Genomic DNA, 25,770 nt, shown 5'->3' on the forward strand with positions numbered 1-25,770 from the left:
CCCTCTGGCAAAAGAGACTGGTAAAGAGAGGACGGAAAAGAGTCAGAGCAGAGGTGGAGCGCTGGCTGGGTGGTGTTGGTGTGGAGGTAGCGTTGGAGGGAAAAAGGGGGTGAATAAAGACAAGAAGATAAACGTGAAGAAACTATGCCGGGAAACTATAACAGAGCGCTATCAACAGAAAGATCATGTGACTCTGGCCCAAATGTTTGAACGTTCCACAGACCAAAGTCAATTTTGTAAAAACTTTGCTGGCTACATGCTTGCTGTTCAATTCACAAATAAATAAACCCCAGCCTAATAGTTACTAATAATTGTATCTTTAGTGTCACTGGAAAATTTAGAGATCATGAATTTTGATGTTTTTGAATAAGTCACATTCTTTTATGACTTCATTCTCATTTTTTAAAATACAAGAAATGTTCTTTTCCTAAACTAAAAGTTATGAATAGATTTTTAAAAACATGAATGGTATTGTTTATCTTAAGCTACCCAAATGATGGGCAAAAATTATGTCAAACTTATCAATGAGTGATTTCCCTGGATGAAGTCTAACTTACTTAAAGAAAGAAAATATTTCAGAATTTTATTTATGGTGTGTGTTATCTGTGGTACTTAAAGACTAAATTATCATTAGTGTAAAGTCTTCCCAATTTTCTCCTTTATTTTCAAGAAGAAAGGCATTTATGCAGATGCTATCTGTGTGCCACTGAATAACCTTGAACTGTCAGCTATAATGAAAATCATCACAAATCCAAACTGAGTAAATGAAGGTGTTTTTAAGAGGCTTTGGTCCCTAGGCTGACTCTGAAGTCAAAATAGCAATGCTGCTTCTTTCACTTTGATTCCCAGTAAAGACTATGATTCACAGTAAGAATATACTGACTGCCACATTAGTTTTTTTTTTTTTAATACAAGAAAGTGGAAGTCCTAGAAAGCACTAAACATACTAATTATACTGGGGAATCAAAAAAAGAAAATAGCATTCATTCATAACAAGTGGACTCTTGTTGGGCAAAGAATATAAGGAGGAAAGATATTTTACAAAACACATGGACAAAGTGATTGCTAACAGGCATCATGAGAGGTGAGTATAATCTAAAGCAATAATAATTTTAAGAAAACCAATTACTTGGTTGTTTGGCAACCACAGTTATCCAAAAGAAAACAAACAATCCTACAAGTTCCCAGAAAATTCTGCTGTGCTTTTTGGGAGGAAGAGGAGGCAATACTTTTGTCAGCAAATTTGACTTCTATAATGTGTAAGACATCCTTAATATATAAAGAAATATTAACTAAAAATCCAAAGTTAAACCATGTCACTCATGTCAAACATGCCACTCCTCAGTAATATCTTTGGTTACCTGCACCAATAATTTATACTGCTGTAAGGGAATAAAGAACAATTATATTTCCCAAATTACTACAAAAAGAAATAGTTATAAGAAAAATATTAATAAAAATAAGCTTATTCAATTCTAGTGACTCCTAATTAGACTTGGTCAGTTTACCTTCACTAACACAGCCTAACTTACCATCAGCTTCCCACCTGCCAACACACACACACAGACAGTGCTATTCTTGGAGCCCCTAATGGATATGGGAGAGCTGACAGCAAAAGGTGGGTGAGGAAAGTTTAACTAAAGTTTAATGATTAGACTAGCCAAGTAAACAAAACAAACTTGGAATGGGAAGTAAAGCCTCTGGAAAAGGTACAGTAAATTTTCAGCAATGTCTGTGAATTAAAAAAAAAAATTCGATGTTGAAAATCTAATGCTAACTACGGATTTTAGACTGGGAAGAAAACTATATCCAGACTTAAAAAACATACATGTTCCTTTGCTCACCTTTAAAGAAAAAGAAAATCCTATTCAATTTAACAAATATATAAGCAAACATATGTTCACTTTCTTTTGTTCCTACTCTCCTACACGCTGTCACTCACTTGGTTTGTTTCAGTGAACAGGAAACGTACCATATCCCCCTGCCTGAATGGGTGTTTTTGGAGAAGCACAAGCATATAGACTAAAATCCTCTGTTTGGAAGCCAGCCCGATTCAAGGAGGGTTCTGATGCACTGCGGTGAATTTTTGGCAATGAGCGGGCCAGCAGCTCAATAGAGGCGAGAATCTAAAAAAAGAAAAAAAAAAAGGAAAAAAAGAATGAAAATGTAGATGGTGTTAATCTTTAAGAGCCCCATTATACTTTATAAGAAAGTGTATGAAATCTTACATTGTTTTTACTATAATCCCAAATGCCTGGAATGTGCTAAAGAAACATACTTTTCCTTTAAAAGAAGAGAAAATTACCTAACTATTACATCTTTTTATCTCTATTAACTGAATGAGAAAAGAAACCCATAGTTTTTATTTACATCTTATAATTTTAGATCATTTGCCAGCCTTGGAATAGTAAACAATAAAAAATTTAAGATCAACTATATACCTATTTCTCACAGACCACAAGTCCCTTTGGGGAAGAAGATGGAGCATAAATAACTAAAGCACTATATGACTTTATAAACAGAACCATTAGAGCAACTCATTCTTTAAAGAAATTTAGTATTGGGAACTATCTTTCACACATATAATTAAAAATAGGGCCCCAATGACCCTAGTGCCACAGGAGTGAGAAGTGACAGATGATGACCCATGAGTAAAAAAAAGACAAGAAAACTCTACAAATAGACACCAATAAACAAAACGTAGAAATCCAGCACATTTTTAAGGTACAAAGAAACAGATTACGACTCCTGAAGGCACACAGCATGGTAACACATGAAACATACATATGAAGAGCTTGGCACAATGCCTGGCATATAGAAAGTACTCAATAAAATTTTAGCAGCCACAATGATTACTACTATGATTATATACCATACAGTAGTGTTCTATACATTATATACTAATTATTATTATTTTTTTGAGCCACCAAAATTTTTTTAAAGTTAAACGAAATCTGTACAATGATTAGTATAAGAAGGCAAAGAAGTAAGCGTTGTTACAAAAATTTTAAAATTATAACACACATACAAATTCAAATAATACAGAAAAGTATAAATCGTACCTTCCAGGGGTAACCACTGTTAAAGAGTCTATACTTTCTTCTGGACCTTTCCTATGCATAAACATGCACATATGAAAACAGAGCCCAGCCCCACCCTCACCACCATTTAAAATGGTATCAAACTACACATTTTTCGGCATTACTTTCTTTTCCCCTCACTGACATCCAAGCCATCTACACAGACACCTTGATCTTTATGTCTTTAATTTTTTCTATTACAGTTAACAGTCTAGTATCTATCTGGATACTTGGAAGCAGATTCTGTAGCATACAGAGTAGATTTCTCGGAGTGGAATTACCAGAGCAAAAGGTGTATGTATTTTAAGTTTATGGAGTCTACCAAGTCCTTTCAAAAGGCCAAACCAATTCACATTCCTACCAAAAAAATTTAAAAGAAAAGCTCTTCCTCACTTCCCAACATTGTTCCCAATGCTGGATATATTGTTAATCTGACAGACAAAAATAAAAATGCATTTCACAGTTGTGACTTTGTATTTTACTGATTATCACTGAATTCTTAACATCTTGTGCCAAGTTCACTCACCATTTGTATTTTTTTTGTGAATCACCAGTGCATATTTTTTGTTCGTTTTCTACTGTATACCTTTACTTATGGATCTGTATAACATAATCACTCTTTATTATACATGCTACAATTTTTTCCTCAGCATTTATCTTTCAATATTGTTTTTACTATATAGAGATGTAAAATGTTTAATGTAGTCATACCTGCTAATCTTTTCCCTGATAACTTCTGAATTTTGTCTCCTGCTTAGGAGAGCCTTTCCTACCTTAAGGTTGTAAAAATCATTTGTTGTAATTTTGTTTTTTACATGTAAGCCTTTGGCCATCTGAAATTTGTGTATGGTGGGAAGAGAGAGCCTATAATGAAAACGTGAAAAAAGTACTTAAAGTGGCAGCATTTAGTAATCTGGAATATTCATATATGGACTTCATTTTCTAATACCATGAAAAGAGTAAAATATTATTTATGTTTAGAAATATGACCATTTTGTCCCTTTTAATACCATCTGAAAAGTGAGCCTAAGGATATAATCTGCATTATTAATGTACATCAACCACGTTAAACAGGGGGGCCTAGCACCTGGGATGTGAAAACGAGAACACGGTGCAGAGACCTGTAACAATACTAGTCGTTTACTTCGACAGTCATAAGCCAGTGGTTTTCCTGGGTTTAAAAAACCCCAACTCTCCCTCAAAGGAATAGCAATGTAGAATTCCAGTTTGTAAAACAAATCTACCCACCCAACCCTTCAGCCTTCCCTCCCTGCTCTGGGACAAGAGAGACTGGTTAAAAGCATAAAGTCTATCTTTAATTCTTTAGTTGGGAATAAAAGACTCACATATTTCTGTAACACTGACTTCCAAGAAACTTAGCTAGGACTGGGTACTCAAAGGCATAAGATTCACAAAAGACCAAGTCAGTAATTCTGGTAGCTGAGTTATGGAAGTCAGCACTTTCCACGTGAAATCTGGACAGACTTGCTGAAACATTTATACAGCGTATGATGAATTTAACTGCTGCTGCTGCTAAGTCGCTTCAGTCGTGTCCAACTCTGTGCGACCCCATAGACGGCAGCCCATTTCCTTTTCCAATGAATTTAACTGAAACAGATTTATATTGCGTATAATGAATTTCTGAGGTATTATAAAACACTGAATTTTTATGACCATACCTACTACAGCTAAACTTCCTAAGCTTGTTCAGGTACTTAGTTCCAGTTCATGAGGCTTATGAAAAATTATTAACTTAAGGCTATTAGCCTTTCAACTTGAAAAGAACCTGCGGAAAGTTTCCAAGAGTTAGAGAATGGCAGACAACACCAAGAGCTGCCATCTCTTTTTGCCCCAGGTAAAAATGCCTCTTCAAATAACCTAATATTAGAGGGATGCTTGCAACCTATTTATTTTATTGTCAAGAAGAGTAAAAGTAGCAGTACACAAAGTGTAGTCTGTAGAAAACTAATTTTGCACTAACACTAAGATATTATTTGCCTTTTTTACTGTCATTACTTTATAAGTGGAGTTTGCAGAGGCTATATAATGTAAGATATTACAACATAATGAATGCAAAGCAGAGAATCCAGCTGTCTTCTTTTTGCAGCAATTTGTGAGAAAGTATAAAACAAATGTCACTTTTCTCTAATTTTTGTTTGGAAAATACATTTTTTTCCTAAAACATTACATAACATGTAATGGTTTTACTATGTTTAAGTAAATTTATAAACAAATATTTAAAACCTTAGTTTTAATTTTTAAAATGGGAATTACTACCTACAAAAACAAAAGGTCTTTGGGGGTCTTCAATAATTTTTAAGTATAGAAAATGGTTCTGAGATCAAAACGTTTGAGAACTGCTAGACAAAAGCAAAAGCTTTCTGAATATTTTGTATTGGGATCCTAAGTTACTAGGTTCAACCTTTATAAATCACCTTTAATAATAATGTGTTTACTTATATGAGTCTGCACATAATCACAAGTAATCCAAATCTGTGAAATACAAACTGTGTGCTCTAAAAAAGTACTTAAAAATCTGCATTAGAATTATCAGTCTGTCCTTTTAGGTAACATAAAGCTTTTCCTTACTTGGGGAAAGAGTGGTCTTTCATCTCTTTTCTTTTTTAGGCACTCTGCCATTAATCTCTTCATGGCTTTTGGACAGTTACTCCGTACCTTACTGAGATCTGGAGACAGATATCCTCGTCCCACCATAAAAATTATCTGGGGAGGAAAAAAAAAGGCAAATCATATGATCTTGTAAATAAGTGAAAACATTGAAAATTCAACAAGCTGTGCATGTAAGACATGGACTTTTCTGTATGTACATTACACTTATATAAAAAATTAAAAAGCACAATGCCACTAGTATTCAGAGTCTTCTATATCATAGATTATGGGAAATGGCAATCCACTCTAGTATTCTTGCCTGGAAAATCCCATGGACAGAGGAGTCTGGTAGGCTACAGTCCATGGGCTCACAAAGAGTCGGACATGACTGAGTGACTTCACTTCATGGGGAATCAATACTTAATGTGGTGCAAGCTGAAATCTTCACGATCCCATGAGTACTGCAAAGGTCTCCTAACTGCTTCCCACGCTTTCAGTCTTTCCTTATCCAGTCCATTTTCCCACTGATTGGGTAACCATTCTGAAACACAGATCAGATTGTACCTCTTTCATTCAACCAAGAGTTAACCTTTGGTTAACCAAAGTTAATCTGTTAAGCAGTTGTTCTGGCATCTGAACTTTGAACTCTTTTGTTGAGGAAACTCTAATGGGGCATTGAGTTAAATAAGTCTGAGAATCAGAGTCTCCTCCAGAGGTCAGAAGGTGAATTGGGAACTAACATCTTCTGTTTAACAAAGTAAAAAGGTTTATGTTCCCTGCGCGCAGAGATTTGTAATTTTTCTGATTTCTTTCTTTTCTAATTTCCTGACTTGCAGTTCTTTTGAAAGTGGGTAAAGACAGATGTTAGCAGTCTTAAGTCTTAGGGAGAAGAGAGGGATTTTGATCTTAGAGGGAACAAGTTCAACAGGGGTAGACTGGATGCTCAGACTCTGATGCTGGAAAGACTGAAGGCAAAAGAAGAGGACAGCAGAGGAGATGATTAGACAGTATGACAAGACTCACTGGATGTGAATGTGACCAAACTCTGGGAGATGGTGAAGGACAGGGGAGCCTGGAGTGCTACAGTCCATGGGGACATGACTTAGCTACTGAAAAACGACAGAGCCTAAGGTGGAAAGAGGCAGTCAGAGATCCTTGGTTTCAGGGCAGAATTGATGAATTTTAGGAACAGTCAAGTTTGATATCCTACTTTATGTTATTTCTGGTTTGGTGCTGTACTAACCCTTATTTAACTACACGCTGATTTGCCTGAGCACCACCAAAGTGAAGTTAGTTTAATTTCGCTTACCTCCTTTCCCATCTTCTCTGTTGTAACTGCTCTTCTCCCACTTCGTAACAGGCGTATCTTTTACACATATGCAATTTAAATATATTGCATATCACAATGTATTGCATAAATGACACTGCATTGTGTGACATATTGCAATCACAATATATTGCATATATCACACTGCGCCAAGGTGTAAAACTGCTCAGGGTACCAAAGGGACACTTTCAGATACTGCTATCTAACTGGACTCCAGGGTAGCAAATTCCTTTGTAAGACAATTGGTTTCTAATTCTTTGCTTTCAGCAAAATCAACTGAATTGCCAGCTAATTATTAAAATAGGTTTTTAACAACAAGTTATTAAATAATTTTTGGTATGCAATAGAAAGTGTAGTGATTTACAGTGTTGTGTCAGATTCTGCTGCTACTGCTGCTAAGGCGCTTCAGTCGTGTCCGACTCTGTGTGACCCCACAGACAGCTGTCCACCAGGCTCCCGTTCCTGGGTTCTCCAGGCAAGAACACTGGAGTGGGTTGCCATTTCCTTCTCCAGTGCATTAAAGTGAAAAGTGAAAGTGAAGTTGCTCAGTCGTGTCCAACTCTTTGCAACCCCGTGGACTGCAGCCTACCAGGCTCTGCCATCCATGGGATTTTCCAGGCAAGAGTACTGGAGTGGGTTGCCATTGCCTTCTTCGTGTCAGATTCTAGTTTACAGCAAAGTGATTCAGTTATATATATTCTTTTCCATTACAGGTTATTGTAAGATATTCCCTATGTTACACTGTAAGTCCTCATTGTTTACTAGGATTTTATTTTTAACTTAAGCACTTTAAACTTCTTGACTGTTTCAGCCAGAGGAGATATTATGTAGTTTCATTGTTTTATCATTTATGTTTAAGAAACATTTTGTCAGTTCCAATGGCATCTTTCAACCTGTTGAACAGTTCTCAGTTACATTTTATAGAGTTCCTTCTTATTGTTCAAAGAGCAAATTTTTTCCTCGTGAGAGTTCACAAAATCTTCAGTTATGGCCATGTGCTTCTGATCCATGGCTCTGTCTCTTTTCCTTGCACAGACTTAAAAAAATTAATTGATTTTAATTGGAGGCTAATTACTTTACAATACTGTGGTGGGTTTTGCCATACATTGACACGAATCAGCCACGCATGGTGTACTCGTGTACCACCGTCCTGAACCCTCTCACCTCCCTCCCCACCCCACCCCTTTGGGTCATCCCAGTGCACTGGCTTTGAGTGCCCTGCTCCATGAATTGAACTTGCACTGGTCATTGATTTTACACATGGTAACACACATTTCAACGCTCTTCTCTCAAATCATCCCACCCTTGCCTTCTCCCACAGAGTCCAAAAGTCTGTTCTTTATATTTGTGTCTCTTTTGCTGTCTTGCATATAAGGTCATCATTACCATCTTTCTAAATTCTATATATATGCGTTAATATACTATATTGACGTTTCTCTTTCTGACTTACTTCACTCTGTATAGTAGGCTCCAGTTTCATCCACCTCATGAGAACTTACTCAAATGCATTCTTTTTAACCGCTGAGTAATATTCCATCGTGTATATGTATCACAAGTTCGTTATCCATTTGTCTGCCGAAGGACATCTAGGTTGCTTCCATGTCCTGGCTATTATAAACAGTGCTGTGATGAACATTGGGGTACATGCGTCTCTTTCAATTCTGGTTTCCTTGGTGTGCATGCCCAGCAGTGGGATTGCTGGGTCATACGGCAGTTCTATTTCCAGTTTTTTAAGGAGGAACACCATTCTGTTCTCCATAGTGGCTGTACTAGTTTGCATTCCCACCATCAGTGTAAGAGGGTTCCCTTTTCTCCACACCCTCTCCAGCATTTATTGTTTGTAGGCTTTTTGACAGCAGCCATTCTGACTGGCGTGAGATGGTACCTCACTGTGGTTTTGATTTGCATTTCTCTGATAATGAGTGATGCTGAGCATTTTTTGTGTTTGTTAGCCATGGCTTTGTCTTAACTGACATTAATTAACTTCTGTTTTTTAATAAAGCAAAGAAGAAAATTCAATAGAAGCAATAAGTAGGTCAAGCAATATAATCTGTGCGAAAGTTGACAAGTCTTGTTATTTTGGGGACTTGTGAAATAGTTTAAGATGGTTTTATGTGATCAACTTGTAGAATAGATACATATTTTCTTATGTTTTCTTTTGAAAATTAAATTCAACTTTTAGAGTATTTTAGTGAAATAAAATTGGTTTTATAAAGATAGAATTTTCAATTTTAATGACTCTTCTCCAAATAAATAACTTGCTATTACTTTTAGTTTAATAAAACTATAGTATTTCTATGCATATATTTATATATTTTGAAGAAGGAAATGGCAATCCACTCCAGTGTCCCTGCCTGGGAAATGCCATGGACAGAGAAGCCTGGCACATGAGAGCCCATGGGACTGCAAGAACTGGACAAGACTTGGCGGCTAAACCATGACCACAGAAAGAGCTCAAATAACCAGTGACACAGTTGTGGTGAAGAATTAATCTTGCCCACAGGGAGGGCTGCCTCCTAGAAGACCTTGGTTCAGTCCCTGCGTTGGGAAGATCCCCTCTAGGCACCAGCACCACCTGGAAGGTAATCTCTGAGCCCTGGAATGTTCTGCCTGGTAAGAGTGCCTCTGTTTACCTGGGAGTCTAAGATCATGTCAGACAGTCTTATTCTATCATTGTGATTTACTGAGAGGGCTTTGGCAACCCACTCCAGTATTCTTGCTTGGAGAATCCCAGGGATGGAGGAGCCTGGTAGACTGCCATATACGAGGTCGCAGAGTTGGACACGACTGAAGAGACTTAGCAGTAGCAGCAGCAGAGAGAGCTTTAAGTTATATGGTATCGGTTTGACCTCTGTAGGGGCTAAACTAAGGTGGCCAACTGTATCTATGTGACTGAGGCCTGAGAATAACTCTGGCCTCCAAGACTCCAGCAAGTTTCCCTGCTGGCAATACTTTCTGCATGCTGTCACACGTGGCTGCCAGAACTTAGTACTGGCCACAGCTGCACTGGAAGAGGACAACTGGAAGCTCCATATGTGGCACTCTCCTGGATTCTGCCCTATGTGCCTCTTCCTGTGGCTCATTTTAACCTGTATCCCTTTGTTTTAATAAACCATCATGTGAGTATTAACAATTTCCAGTGAGTTCTGTAAGACTTAATGAGTTACTGAACTTGAAGGTAGTCTGCTGAGCTCTGCATACAGCTGGAACAAAACTTCTGACTTTCCCATACTATTAATATTTATTTGAACAATATTTCTCAGCACTTCTTTAAAAATAAAACTAGAAAAAGGACTGATGCTAAGTCCCTGCTTATTCTAGCAAAAGTCTTATTTTTCACAAATATATGGATGAAGAGAAAATAAAATCCCATGTTGTTCATTAAAATACACATTTCCAATAAAATTTTACCTGTTTCTATTGATCAAAACCCGTATGTTATTTTCATCAGGTATATATTAATAATTGTTAACAGATAATTTGGAATTTAAAAAGTTAACAGAGCTTAAGGTCACTGGCAACTTTTTTTTTTAAACTCTAAATTAAAATCCATATTTTTTGTTGCAGAGATATAATTTGAGTGATCAATAAGAGGTTTTAAAGCATAAAAATGTTACGTTAGGAAAAAAATTCATTGGGGAAAGAAAAATACAAATATTCAATAGTTTAAAGGCAAAAAAAGAGCCAGGTAAAACTTGCAGAAAATTTTATATATAAAACGCATATTTTGGCTGCATTGTGCAGATCTTAGTTCCCCAACCAGGGATAGAACCTGTGTCCCCTGCAGTGGGAGCACAGAGTTTTAACCACTGGATGGCCATGAAGTTCCAAAACTTATAAAAATTAATGAAGAGGTTTTATATTTTTTAAATAAGTAATGATGGTAAGTATCAAAATAAAGTATGACTTAGATTTTAATTGGTACATTTAAGAGTTATATAATTGCATTTTTTGGAAATGTCAATATAATACACTGAAAATTACATTCTTTGCAATGATTTAAACTTTTAAGGGAAGGTCTTTCCTGGATTTAATTCATGGATAGGAAATTAAACTGGCACTTATACTACAAAATCAACAGCTCGGTTTGAGATTCTGGGACTGGTTACTTTCATCCTCAGTCTACACGTCTATACTTGCACTCCTGGTATCCCTGCCCTCCACTCACTCCTGTTTTGTTGGAGCACACATCTGCTCATCCTCCACATCACTTCCTGCACTGCCTCAACAGAACTGTGAACTCCCCTGAGAGCACAGCCTATGTTTTTCTCATCTTTGTATCACTCTAAATCCCATACAGTAGGTATCACAAATTTTTAATTAAAATAGTTTGCATGTTGATAACTTATTGGCTTCCCTGGAGACTCAGTGGTAAAGAGTCCACCTGCCAATTCAGGAGACTTAGGTTTGATCTCTGGGTCGCGAAGATCCCCTGGAGAAGGAGATGGCAACCCACTCCAGTATCCTTGCCTGGGAAATCCCATGGACAGAGGAGACTGGCAGGCTATAGTCCATGGGGTCACAAAAGAGTTGGACATACTTTAGCAACTAAACAACAACAACAAGAATATACTTGTTACCATTCCCTGGTAATTGTCACTTCCTGTCTCCTTTAGATCTTGCAGCTTAGAACCCAGCCATCATACTGTGAGAAAGTCCAAGGTTCCTGTGAAAAAGTCCTCACAGAAAGACCTATGTTGAGAAGAACTGAGGCCTCAGCCCTTGGCCATGACTAAGCTTCCGGCTGACAGTTAACTGGTTAACTGGGTATACCTTCTCATGTATGCAAATGAGCTATTTTGGAAGTAGATACTTCATCAGCCAGTGAACTGACCACAGCCAATACCATATGAAACAGAGATAAACCTTCCACACTGAGAAACCCACACTGCAGATTTATCATTTAAGTCACTACATTTTAGGTGGTTGGTTATACAGCAATAATAACTGGAATTCATGTGAAATATAAACATTATGTTATTTTCTTCTAAGATGACACAGCACTTCTGCTTCAAGGGAAAAAAAGTCACTATACCTAGCTTAACTGAGCACATTATTAATCCCAATTTAGTAGTGAAGCTACACTGCAAGAGGTTAAGAACAGGGTGACTAGACAGCAAAACAGAATGATGAAGAGAGGGGAAAGGACAAAGCAATTTCTCAGGCTTTTGGCACTCGGGTAAGTGAAATAAAAAGGCATGCTACTCAGCAAAGTCACATAGGGATGGTCATTCCTCAAGGAGTTAAGAGGCCTGTTTAGGAAAGAATCCGATCTTTGTTAACTTTGAGGAATTCTTTAGTTCAAGCTCTTATTTTTAATAATTGGAAAAAAAAAAAAAAGATACCTAGAGGTACAGTGGCCAGGTCATGCAGGTTGCGAGTCCAACATCTGCCATCACATCAGGCTGTTTGACCAGTCCTATCTTGAATTTACAGGCAAAACCTGCCACCTCAGACTTCTGAGGGGTGAGAATATGGGAGGATGGGCCTATATTACACAGTAAAGAAGCAGCTGTACCATCTCCCATGAAAAAAATAAAGATTACTCCTAGATTTTCAAACAGAAGTCCAATCTGAGAGCCATGGAAATTAAAGTATGAGAAAGACAGAAAGAAAAATCAAATCAAGGAGATGGATGGAACACTACCTGGGGTTACTTCACTGAGGATGACTAGAGTTTCTAATTCAAAAGAGGGAGTTCCGTGAAAAGGACCACTGAAAGAACAGACTAGGAAGTCATGAAGTAGAATGGGGATGGTGGGAAGAGAACACAGTTCTTTCACATCCTTTCTCTTCATCAAACACTTGGTTTCAGGCTGGCAAATTCCAGAAGGCTCTAACTGTACTACCAGAAAGAATTAACTAGTAAAGGCCTTACCCTTCTGTTGGTCACTCACTTCTCTCATGGGAAGTAAGCCCTTGCACAGCATTTATTACACTCCCATGGAGGACAAAGCACCTAAAATGCCAAGAAGTGGATGAGTGCAGAACTCTGGGATGCTTTTTCCATATTTTGGAGACACTGCTACTTATTTCCATAATATAACTTTATTATTTTATTAAAACAAACTTATTCACTGACAAACGGATTTCATCCAGATCTTAGGTTCATAATTTTTTAAGTTATTTTTTGTCTCTATGATAAATCAACTGAAACTAAACTAAAATTCCCTCATAATTCATCTAGAAGAACAGTATGGCTAGGAAAACTGAACATGGCACAGGGTATTATGCTGGATGGTTGAGTTAATAAGACCGTAAGAGGCAGAGCACATGAAGCTGGTAAATTAGAGGCAATCTTGCTCCTCAGAATGCCATCATCGAATCAATCATCTCAGTGATCTAGGATTTGTCACAAGGACAGTAAGTGCAATGTTTCAATTATGCTCTTTAGCTTCTATTTTAGCCCACTCTGAATTTAAGTTTCATGGAGGCTTAAAAGAATCAGGTCATCAGAAGCCAGGTCACAGATTTCTTTTTAACACTTAGAGCTATAATTCAACATTTTAAAGCTATGAAGTAGTTAGAAAGACCAAACAACAATTAAAAAATTTTAGTTTTAGATCAACTTAGGTAGAAATGTAGCCAATTAAAAAAATCCTCAAGATAGAAAATCAAGGCCATTGTTGAGTTAGGGTCATATGGTGATTCAATAAGTACACACAAGCATATGACAACTTAGATTAATTCTCTGATATTACATGATAGTTAAAAATTCTTAGTGAGAAAGCTACCCAGTATCTTTAGAAAGCTTCAGTATTACCAAAAAGATTGACAGTTGAACTGCTGACCAAAAAACTACTAAAGGAAGCATTATACATTAAAAACTATCATTTCATTAGGCTGGGAGGTTATGATCAAACACATACAACATTCATACTTTTAAAAAGACTCTTTACACTGGTGACTCTCCGTGTGTATTAGAAACGCCCAGCAAACCCATTAAAATGCTGATGCCTGGACCCCACCCCACTGAATCAGCATCTGCTCCAGCATCTTCATTTTTAAAACAAATTATCCCAGTGATTCACATGCAAATCACAGTATAATGTATAAATACTATTTTAATCCCAATTTATAAGGTCAACTATTGTTCTCTAATATACTAACAGTGTAACAGTGTAACTGCTGCAATCTCTCTCCACACACACACACTCTTTTAAAATGTTGAGGTATATGAGGTAATTTCAGTAAAGAAAATTCATTTTTCTTGGCCAATGTTAAAAGCCTAGGTGAATTTAACACGGCTGGGATCAAAATGACAAAGAGCTGAACAAGGCTATGCTGACACTTTGGAAGACAAGGAAGAGAGACCAGGAGCTTAGAAAGAGAGAAGCAAAAAATCCCCTCCTATTTGAATTCTTGTCACAGAAAAATGAAACCATGATATAACAGTCCTTTCATTTATCTAGCTTTAAAAATCCAAAAAATAGGGAGAAATCTTAGCAATTTTAAAAGGACTTGGTATCAAGAAGTTCACAGCTGAGTGCCTGCTCAGACCTGACTGCACAATCTAGAAGGCCTAAGCCCAGATGCTACAGTACTGGGCCGCGGTCACGAGGCAGGAGCCAGATCCAGCACTGTGTCTAGTCAGGAGAGCAGGAGGTGCATCCCACTACAACCCTGAAGTGTGGTATTTCAAGCAAAGGTCTTACATGCTGCTATTACTGTCAAAAGTACTGAACAAAAGGTTCTAAACCTGGAACCAAGATCAAGAGTTCTACCCTTCATGCTTACCCGGGATCCAAGACTTCTTTGCTACAATGAATTGGAGCCTCTTGACGAATAATAAATGAATCCCAAGAAATGGTGAATATTTACCTGGTCCCTGTTGTTGATATTTGAATAAGGTAACTGTCCGGTCATCAATTCATACAGAACAATCCCAAATGCATACACATCTGACTGAAAGCTATATGGGTTTTTATCTTGCATTCTGATTACTTCTGGTGCCTGGTAGAACATAAAAAGAAAAATATTCTTGTTTATTATTCACATCAACCAAATAATGACTGAAAACCAAACTACTATAATTCTCAGAACAATGTTTTTATCATTAAATAACCAGAATAATGTTTTTATCATTAAATAACCTATGGAAAATATGTAATCAATTCTCTTATTTATGGCCAAAGAAAGAAAACTGATTATCAAAGATAAACAAAAAAATAAATGCTCTGTAAACTCTGAGAGAAGTAGTACTGAGATTCCATATACATTATTAAGATTACAAAAATTTTAACAGCTGCCCTCTTTCTACACAAAATACCATTACTGCCATTTGAATTTTTCCCATTACTTATCCTATTAAGAGTGAGTTCCCACTTTCCATTACTGACTCAGGAAAGAAACCCTAGACCTGTCATTATGAGATATTTGGAAGTAGCATAACCACTATGGTAATCACCTGAGAATTTAAGTTTTCCCATTGGTACAAATGAATCTCATCTCAGCACACCTTAGACAATCATGGTAAAATTTCAAGACTGATACATTCAAATGCCTTTCCTGCCTCCAAAAGCAGCATAATTATGCCATGGATGCTTCATTAGTAAAACCAACAGACAGTACATAGATTTAGTAGAAAATGGTATAAAGATTCTTTTGGCTGCTGCTTCTTGGGCAAAGATACAGACCTAATCATATTTGCTATATTTTTACACATTTCAGTTACTATAGTCTACAACTAGATTCCTTATTAGCCATTTACATGTAAATATAATAGATGGGTGATTAAATATTGGCTTTAAAGAGTTCCTTCACCTTGCATCTTCTGGACTGTTTCACTGGGAAGAAATTAGAGAAAAACAGGGTAACAAGACTTTGCGAAAACAAGAGTCTGATACCAAAACCAGGACAAGCTGCAAAAATGGCCCAAAGAGCTGGAACAAGATTCCCAGTTAGTGGTCAGGGTAAGGCAGGACAGACTATCTTACAAGGAGTGACAGCACTCTTCAGTCTTACCTGCAAAACAGAATCACCTATGCAGCCTTTTACCTCTGAACATCCAGCTCAGTAATACACCATCAGAGTCTAGGGATGGGAACAGCTTCAACTGCTAGTTTTTATAGCTCCCCAGATGACTTTAATGCCCACCAAGGTTGAGAAGTGAAGTGAAGTTGCTCAGTCGTGTCCGACTCTTTGCGACCCCATGGACTGTAGCCTACTAGGCTCCTCCTCCATGGGATTCTCCAGGCAAGAGTTCTGGAGTGGATTGCCATTTCCTTCTCCAGGGGATCTTCCCGACCCAGGAATCGAACCCGGGTCTCCCGCATTCCAGGCAAACGCTTTAACCTCTGAGCCACCAGGGGAAAGACGTATGGGAGACCCAGATGCGAGTCAAGGATGGGGTGGGGTGGGGGTGTGGTGAAGGTTACATCTACTTGGTTTTGTCATGTATTGTCTTGGTAACTGTTCTTGGTAGTACAGTGCAAAATAAACCCCACACAACTGTGATGTAATGAACAAGCCAGATTATTAAGAGGCTAGTTATGATACAGACATAATTTTCAAAGCCAGGATGCAATTTCTGTGAGGAACAGTTGAAGAACTGCCTTCTTGAAATTTAGTTTTACTTCACTGCTGTTGGTAGATGGTTTGATGAAAAGTCATATGTGATCTATTTATAAGAAATGCATGATTTATCCTCAATTAATTTAGTAACATAAAGATTTTCACAAAAGGTTTTCTTATTTAAGATATAAATAAAGATTGAGAATACCACTGTAAATAATTCAGGGACTTACCTAACCTTTGGTTCTGACCAAGTTCTTCTCTCCTAGTCTATTGGATGTTCCTGTTTATGAAGGCAGGATCAACTCCAAAGGATTTTACTCAACAATTAAGTGTACTATTGACTAATCTTTCGTCTTAAAACTCAGCTTGGTGGAATAAAGGATGAACCCATGTATTAACAAACAAGATATTAAAAGAAAATATAAAACAACGTATAATAGTCTATAAACTGTATAATCTAAGGTTTTTGGAAAAGGATAAACCTGGAGACTTGACTGAGGCTAACTTTCCCACACTAGTTAAACACACCTTTAAAACATGTATCAACTGTTTCTTTATAATTGTAGATTTTGCAATTTCACCCTCTCCCAGGATACACTGTTATCTTTGTTACAAGGTGTATGCCTTAAAGGTGTCTGAGATCCAGATTACAATGATTAATTCGTTTGCTTATAATTATATATTAAAAGACAATATATTAAAGAAAAATATACTTAGCTCTAATTACTAAATCCCAGAAAAGGCATTCAAAATCCATTAGTTCAACCCAGTGTTAAAGATGGAAAGACTTGGAGGAGGTCAAGAAACAGGCAGGTTAAGAGTCAAAAGTACGAGAGTACAGACCTCCGGACTCCAAGTCCAATGCCAACTCCCTTCTACCTTGCCACTTACTCTAATGCCAGTTATTATAAGAAATCATAGCCAAATTTAACCTCAGGCTTATCATGACTAATTCAGAATCCTCTTCTTAGAACTGCTACAGGTAAGTTCAGGGAATTCAGGCAAATGTGGCTTTGAAAGCCCTTGCAGTTTTGCTTTTTCCAACAGGTGTCCCAAAATTTTACTGTAGATTCAGTTATTTAAAACTTAAAACTGCACTAACAGTTTTGGAACATCCTGTATTCAACTTGGAGCACAGGTTCTCCAACTTTTTGGTCTCAGGATTTTTCAGTCTTAAAAATTACGGAGGACCCCAAGAAGCGTCTGTTTATGTGGATTATACCTACGGATATTGAGCATATTAAAACTTAACTGAGGAACTGTTAAAATATTTGTTAAATTATAAAACAACCATTAGCCATTAAGACAAATTACTTTTTTTTAAAAATGAAAACTAGATTTTTAAAAACAAAGCTTTGTGAGAAGAATACTGTAATATTTTTTCCTTGCCATGCCACAAGGCATGCAGGATCTTGGTTCCCCTACCAGGGACTGAACCTGTAACCCCTGGAGTAGAAGCATGGAGCCTTAACCACTGGACTGCCAAGGAAATCCCTGTAGTTCTTTTTGACTGGTTTAACAGCAGCCAGCTATGGTCACTTATTCACTTATGCATTCAATCTGTTGTGATGTGTTGAACAGTATGAAGAAAAAGCTAGTCTCACACAGGATGACCTTGGGAAACCTTAAAGGGTCTTAAGGACCCTCCTGAGAAGAGCTGGCTTAAGAAAAGCCCTATGACTGCCCCTTTCACAGCATGCTGAAAGGAACTGAACAGAAGTTTTAGTTCCCTCTTCTTATAATTTTTCTCTCTTCTTTTCCACAAAGCAGAAATAGGAATAAAGAAAGAACAAGGAGCTATGCAGGGCACACAAGGCTGACAGTGTTAAAAATCTACCTTTCATTTTTCTTTTTCTTTTCCCAGCTGCCCATAATTATACAGTTCTTTCTAGTCTAAAGAAAGTAACTTTCCAATTTAGGTTTAAACAAGATTGTGAAACAGTCTCTTGTTCTTAAAAGGAGTAGTTCTTTTACTGAAACCTTAATAATGGCTACAGATCACACCTACTTTTAAATTGCACACTTGTTTTTTTTTTGAAACAGTATACACAGAACATTCTAAACACAAAATATTTTAGAGAGACAATTCTGAATAAAACTTAAGCAGTGCTTATAAAAGATACATTCCTTTAAGATATACTGAAGCTGGTTCCATAATATTCTTCCTAAAGATAAAATTAAAATCTATTTATAACAAAGTAAGATCAACACTGGTTTTTGTGTATACTGAGAACTATGAGAACACTATAGTTGAAATCTTCAATGACTTTCTAATAACAGCATCTCAGGGGCCAAAAATTTAATTAATGGAGAAATAGCCTCAATTCTTACCATCCACAAAATGGATCCAGACAACTGTTCAAACTGATGGGACCCACTCCATCGAGATTTCACTGTGGCTAGACCAAAATCACCTATTTTTACTGTGAGGTCTTCATGAAGAAAAATATCTGAGGTGTAGTAAGTAAAGGAAAACAACAGGTCTCATTTTCCTATCAAAGCAAGCATTATGAAGATTTTAGGTATGAGATATAATTTCTACAATTCTTTATTATGATAGTCTTTAAAAGGAAGTATAGTACTTCACATTTCCTTTTAAAGTTAATAAGTATGCTTTAAAAATAGTGTTATTTGAACTGTATGACCTGCTTTTAGGATTTCTGGTGCCTCAAACATGGTAAGATGAGGTAAGCTGTTTTCCTAAGTTTGTGGGAGACCTTGAGACTTCCCCATCGGATTTTAGTAAAAGAGGCCCAGATATCCTTCTGGCACTGCTAGGAAGGCTATAAAGCTCATCACTAGCATTGAGGCACCTGGCAGATCGGATCTGAATCTGGGCTTATGGAGGAAGAAGAAACGTTATGTTTGCCTCACCTCATTGTTATATAATATAGAGCCGTCAATTACATCTCAGCGACCACCGAACAAGGTCAGGGCTCTGAAAGAAGCTAGTAGACAGCTACAAAACTATGCATGTTATAGTGCTTACAGGACATAAACAAGCAATCACAGTCCTACTATCATAAGGACTTAACAGATTTTTTTTTTTGCAATGGTTAGCTGTTCAAAAACCAAAAGCAGGTTGTAGTATCGTGTACTACTACCCTCTTGTGCAAACCCATTTATTGATTCCCTTTACAGTGTATTGTTGAACTCAGAGTGAAAACTGGTTTTACATAATGTGAAGATAAAATGCAGGAGAAAAGGTCAGGATGTTTTCAAACTTCGCAGACAAGTTCAGGAAGGATACTATTACTCTTGAGGTCTCTGTGGATGATTGACTTGGCGTGTAAGTAACTGAAAAACAAAACATCATTTTAACCTGAGGAGGGCTAAGGACTCTGCCTCAGTATCTATAGAACACATTTAGGGGTGTAAACAAAGATTTATTTAGATTCATGACACAACTGTAAACTGCACATTGTGGTAATCCCTTTATAGAAGCAACAGTAAAATAGACTGCAAGTGAGCTGAGGATTTTAGGAACACATTACTATCATGGCACAACCAAAATCTTTTTTTCTATTGAATGACTTTGCTTTATCTTTTACTATTTACCAATACAAACCTTCTACTCCAGTCACGCCTATTTACCCAGGTCCTTTAAGTATACCTTGGTATTTAATCCCATCTCTGTGATCAATGCTCCCACATCAAATTAGCTTTCATTCTATTCTCCACTGAATGAGACTTATTCCTTAACACTGAATATACGTTTTGACTCCTAAGTGCCGTTTTCCCAAGACTCAACCATAAATGAAGTGATCTTTCCCCTGTTCAGTTATTACTGTAACAGTGTGATTCATGTTTTTTTTTTCCACCTATGTTCACTTTCTATTCGGAATATAAACTCCATTTGATAAAATAAAACCACTTTTAAATGTTGTATTATATGTTCTTAAAATACCTTCTTGAAACTAGTGAGGAACTTGCTATTGTAACAGACACAGTAAATATATTTCAAAGTCAATGATAAATTTAAATCATCTGTTACCCCTAAAAACTGCCTCAGTTGAGTTTATTGAGGGAAAGAGCTGTGTCTGGTTTATTTCTGTTTATCCCCAGTGCCTAGTAGCGTGCCTGGCATGTGGTAAACATTTAATACATACACGTTGAATCAACGACAATGAGATAAATATAATGTCCTAGTGAAGGTTATTTTTCTTCATTTAACTGTAGGAAAAACAGATACATGAGACTTTTGAAATCTAACAATGATTATTAGGAAATAAATTTTGCCTTAAAGTAAGACTTTAAAATTCAAATGATATAATCAAAATTATATAATGAACACTGTTTAAAATAAAACATTTGGAAATAATTAACTTAATTATTTGTGCTTTCTCATCTTCAGTTTCCTCATCCAGAGATCAAGACTTTGAAATCTTTTCTCAGACAAAATTTTTATTTAAGATTACTGCTTATACAAAGCCAACTCCTTCTCCTCCAATTACTCTTACATTACTCTGTTTATTTCCTTCATAGCATTTATCACCATCTGAAATTATCTTGTTGTCATGAATTTTTAGGCTGAGAGTTTGATAGGCTACATCACACTCACTCTTGCATCGAAAGAAAACACAGTTATCAGTTATAGGCCTCATATGCTTGAAAAGTTCTGTAGTGACATAGAAAGGTTCAAAAGGAGAAAAATGAGTCAATCAAAAGCTGTTCCAAGATGGGGAGACCTTATCCTCATTAGAAAGAAAATCGGATAGGTCATGATACTGGCGGTGGAGTTTGGGACTTCAGTTAGCTTATTAGTATTTAGTACACAGAAAAGGTCCTGGGTCCTTTGAAATTAAAGACAACAACAACAAATGAGTGGTACATATGAAAATAGAGAGGCATGATGAAGTTACAAGATGGGAAGATACAGGTATTCTTGATGGATAGTTTCAATCTTTTCAACAAATATGATACAAAGAAATACACCAAGAATAATGTAGATAGAAATGTAACTAGAGGGTTGAAGAGAGAAAATTTCTGACCAGGAAAATACTAGATAATTAAGAAGATATAATATAATGGCTGAGCTGGTGATATATAATCGTAAATGGCATAAATCTATTACAGGCCAAAGCTGCATCAGCTGCAACTGAAATACTACTTTATCCTTGTGGAATCCTTTATCATTTAGAAATTGCTCTACTAACTTGTATCTCATTTAATAAACCCTCTTTCCGCAACACTTCTGTAACAAAAGCAGCAAAAGAGCAGAAATCCTGGTATATATAATGGAAGGTTGGAAAGAGGAGAGACTCAAACTTCTCAGCTGGAAAAAAGGGATGAGTATCAAAGCTCAATCCCTACATAATATTCCAGATAAAGGCTGACCCTAAACCATGATTTCCTTAAGCATCAACCAGTTACAATGTAAGATGCCACACCTCACATAACTGGTTGAGGGTAAGGAAGGGAACAAGAATAAACTGACTTTGCTATAGATGATACAAAAGTCTATCCATTATGTAGGACAGTTACACTGGAACTCCTTCTAACCTTTCAAAGATGCTATACATTTATAAAAGTAGTGCTTAGTCACTCAGTCATGTTTGACTCTTTGTGACCCCATGGACAGTAGGCTCCTCTGTCCATGGAATTCTCCAGGCAAGAATACTGGAGTGGGTTGCCATGCCTTCCTCCAGGGGATCTTCCCAGCCCAGGGATCAAACTCAGGTCTCCCCCATTGCAGGCAGATTCTTTACCGTCTGAGCTACCAAGGAAGTCCATAAAAGTAGTAGGAATGAAAAAACATGTTATAAACTAAATGAATATCATGCTCTTGATAGGTTTCTGTTAGGAGTCTCCTTCCCTGAAGAAAAGTATCCACCTACAGAATCAATTTAACCTTAAGAAGCTGGCACATCAGCTAGTAAAACTTGTTCTCTATGCTGTTTCTTTCAAGGTCTTATGCAAGATTCAATTTTTCAGCATTCTTTTAAGACCATACTATGATATGCTGACATCAAACTAAAAAGCTTCTGCACAACATGGGAAACCATCACCAAGATGAAAAAGCAACCTACCAAACGGGAGAAAGTATCTGCAAATCATGTATCTATAGGGGATATCACAAAATAAAAAGAACTCACATCTCAGTAACCAAAAAATCTATCAAGTTTTAAAAACAGACATTTCCCAAAGAAGATATACAGATGTGCCAACAGGCACATACATGAAAAGGTGTTCAACATCACTAATTACCAGGGAAATGCAACCAAAACCATGACAAAATATCATGTCATATCCGTTAGAATGGCTATTATTGAAAAGGTAAGAAATGCCAAGTGTTGGCGAGGAGTAGATAAAAGGAATCCTTATGTACTATTGGTGGGACTATAAATTGGTACAGCTGCTGTGGAAAACAGAATGGAGGTTCCACCAAAAATTAGACACAGAATTACCATATGATCTAACAATTCCACTTTGGGGTATATATGTCAAGAAACTTTAACCCAGGATCTCAAGACACCTGCACCCTCATGTTCACTGCAGTATTATTCACAGCAACCAAGACATGGAAACAACTTAAGTGTCCATCAATGGATAAAGAAAATGTTAACACACACACACACACACACACACAGCAATAGTATTCAGCCATAAAAAATGAGGATATCCAGCCATTTATGACAACATGGATGGATCTTGAGCTCATTATGCTAAGTGAAACAGGTCAGAGAAAGACAAATACTGCAGGATGTCACTGACTTTTGGAATCTCAAAAAACAGAAAAAGCAAAACAAAACCCAAATTCCTTTCATCTTCCTTATGGTGGGAAAAAATGTTTATTAAATCAGCCACTGTTATTATGGCAGCTACAGTCACTCTTACTGACTCCTATTAAAATTATATTCAACTATAGTCCTAGAGAGTTGTTGTTCTTGCATGGCTCCTACAAAACCATTTCCTTTATCCAAAATTTGTGTACTTCTCTTTTTTGGACTTGAATTTCAAGATTTCATATTTTGCACACATGGCCTATGTGTGTTTAGTTGCTCAGTTGTGTCCGACTCTTTGTGATCTTATGGACGGTTATCTGCCAAGCTCCTCTGTCCATGCGGATTCTCCACAAGAATACTGGAGTGGGTTGCTATGCCCTCCTCCAGGGGATCTAGCCAACCCAGTGACTGAATCCAGGTCTCTGGCATCGCAGGCAGATTCTTTACTATGAGTCACCAGGGAAGTCCTGAGACACGGCCTGTAACTGTAGCTTATTAAAGTTCTAGTTTTCACTAAAAAAATCAGTTTGCGGCTGCTGCTAAGTCGCTTCAGTTGTGTCCAACTCTGTGCGATCCCATAGACGGCAGCCTACCAGGCTTTCCTGTCGCTGGGATTCTCCAGGCAAGAACACTGGAGTGGGTTGCCATTTCCTTCTCCAATGCATGAAAGTGAAAAGTGAAAGTGAAGTCGCTCAATCGTGTCTGACTCTTAGCGACCCCATGGACTGCAGCCTACCAGGCTCCTCCCTCCATGGGATTTTCCAGGCAAGAGTACTGGAGTGGCGTGCCAAAAAATCAGTCTATTAGCATGCTAATGATGCCTTCATCTAAGTAATGTGTAAATATATGCTAGTCATATTCAAGAGGAGAGTGAGGACAAAACTCTCCTGGCATTAGAGCTTCAGGTATGAGAATTATACAATTATGAACCTAGTTAAATTCTTCATGTGTGTTACACATCTCTATTTTATCCTCAAGAACATCATGAGAGATTTTAGTCAAATACTTTGCTGAGATTCAAATACTTTGCCTACACCATCTGCCCAAATTATCAGTCTAGTCTATTTATAGAAGCCTCAAGTGTCTCTCACTCATTTGCTGCTGTTTTCTTATATTTTCAGCTATTTCTAAAATCAAGCAACTGACCTACACACACATCAGCATTTCTGTCCTCTTTCATCTAATGGTACACAATTTGAAATAAGTTCATCAGTCTTTACATAGCAAGATGAATCTCTCTGATACCAACAGAGAATTGTTAGCAGCTGATTGGACTGGAAAGTGCGATGGTGGTGACAAGGTGTTATTTTATCCAAATAGAATTTCAAATCCCAGTCTCCATTTTACTTTGATGTCCTCCTCATCCCTCATAATCAGTGTGGAAGGTGAGCAAGACTTCAGGGGATGCCATTCTGCCAGACTTATGTAGTTAGTAATCATTTACTACATTAAAATGATGAAAGTCCCTAGTAAGTGGAGATCACCCATTTTTCAGTTGTGTTCTACAGTGGCCTAAATTCAATTTTTACTTAGATTTTTCAGTTTCTCTCACTTTAAAAAATCTAATTTGCGGAGAGGTGTAACCAATATACAACACAAAATGTACCCATTTACTATGGGCAGTTTAAAGAGTTTTTGGCAGACACGTAAGTATACTTGTCTAAAGACCAACCATAATCAAGGTGGAGAATATTCATCACCCCTAAAGTTTCTTCATACATTTCTACAATTAATGGTACCTCCCTAGGCTCAGGCAACCATTGATAATGATTTCTATTACTAGCAATTAGCTTTATCTTTCCTAGAATTTCACATAAACAAAATCATTTGGCTTCTCTTACTCAGCATGATTTGGAGACTCACACCCTGGCTGCATACAGTATTACAGTGGATAGACATACCATAACTTAACCAGTTAGTCGTCAGACATTTGGGTTGTTGTGTTTTTTGAACTATGAATAAGATACTATCTATAAACATTCATGTAAACATTCATATACGAGTCTTTGTTGCTGACTTGTTTTCATTTCTTTTGGGAAGTCAGTGAGATTAGAATTGCTCATATGGTTAATTTTAATTTGAAAAGAACCTGCCAAAGTGGTTGCACCATTTAAGATCGTTGCCAGCAACATGGCCACTCTGCATCCTTGCAAATACTGGTATTGTTGGCTCTGATTATAAGCATTCTAGCGGGTGTGTAGTGGTACCCTGTCTATCTTTAATGTCTAACATGTTGAGGATCTTTGCATGTGCTTATGTGCCATTCTTTCATCTTCTTTAATAAAGTACTCTAATCTTTGCCCATTTTTTCATTGGGTAGTTTGTATTATAACCAAATTGTAAGAGTTCTTCATATGCTTTGGATATGATTCTTTTAACGGATAATGTGTCCTGCAAACATTATCTTCAAGTCTGCGGCTTGTCTTTTCATTTTCTTAACAGTGTCTTTTGAAAAGCAAAAGTTTTAAATTCTGATGAAGTCTAATTTATTAATTTTTTCTTTTATGGTTCT

General features: G+C 37.0%; 1 protein-coding gene across 11 annotated transcripts in view; it reads right to left on the reverse strand.

Moving 5' to 3' along the window:
- Window positions 1–25,770, reverse strand: part of BRAF (B-Raf proto-oncogene, serine/threonine kinase) — a 164,616-nt gene that overhangs the window by 10,875 nt on the left and 127,971 nt on the right. For 4 of the 11 annotated variants that reach the window (XM_042248927.1, XM_012177243.3, XM_060415158.1 and 1 more), the window contains 5 exons: window positions 19,784–19,830; window positions 18,865–18,983; window positions 14,839–14,970; window positions 5,670–5,804; window positions 1,973–2,126 (listed from right to left, as the gene is read on the reverse strand). In XM_042248927.1, coding sequence (XP_042104861.1) covers window positions 1,973–2,126; window positions 5,670–5,804; window positions 14,839–14,970; window positions 18,865–18,983; window positions 19,784–19,830 — 587 coding nt within the window. Of the gene's footprint in view, window positions 1–1,972; window positions 2,127–2,543; window positions 4,689–5,669; window positions 5,805–12,895; window positions 12,977–14,838; window positions 14,971–18,864; window positions 18,984–19,783; window positions 19,831–25,770 lie in introns of those variants that run through there. The other 7 variants (XM_042248924.1, XM_060415160.1, XM_027968877.2 and 4 more) reach the window with 6 other exon arrangements.

This window comes from Ovis aries, chromosome 4 (assembly GCF_016772045.2).
Source record: "Ovis aries strain OAR_USU_Benz2616 breed Rambouillet chromosome 4, ARS-UI_Ramb_v3.0, whole genome shotgun sequence".
Classification (NCBI taxonomy): Eukaryota; Metazoa; Chordata; class Mammalia; order Artiodactyla; family Bovidae; genus Ovis; species Ovis aries.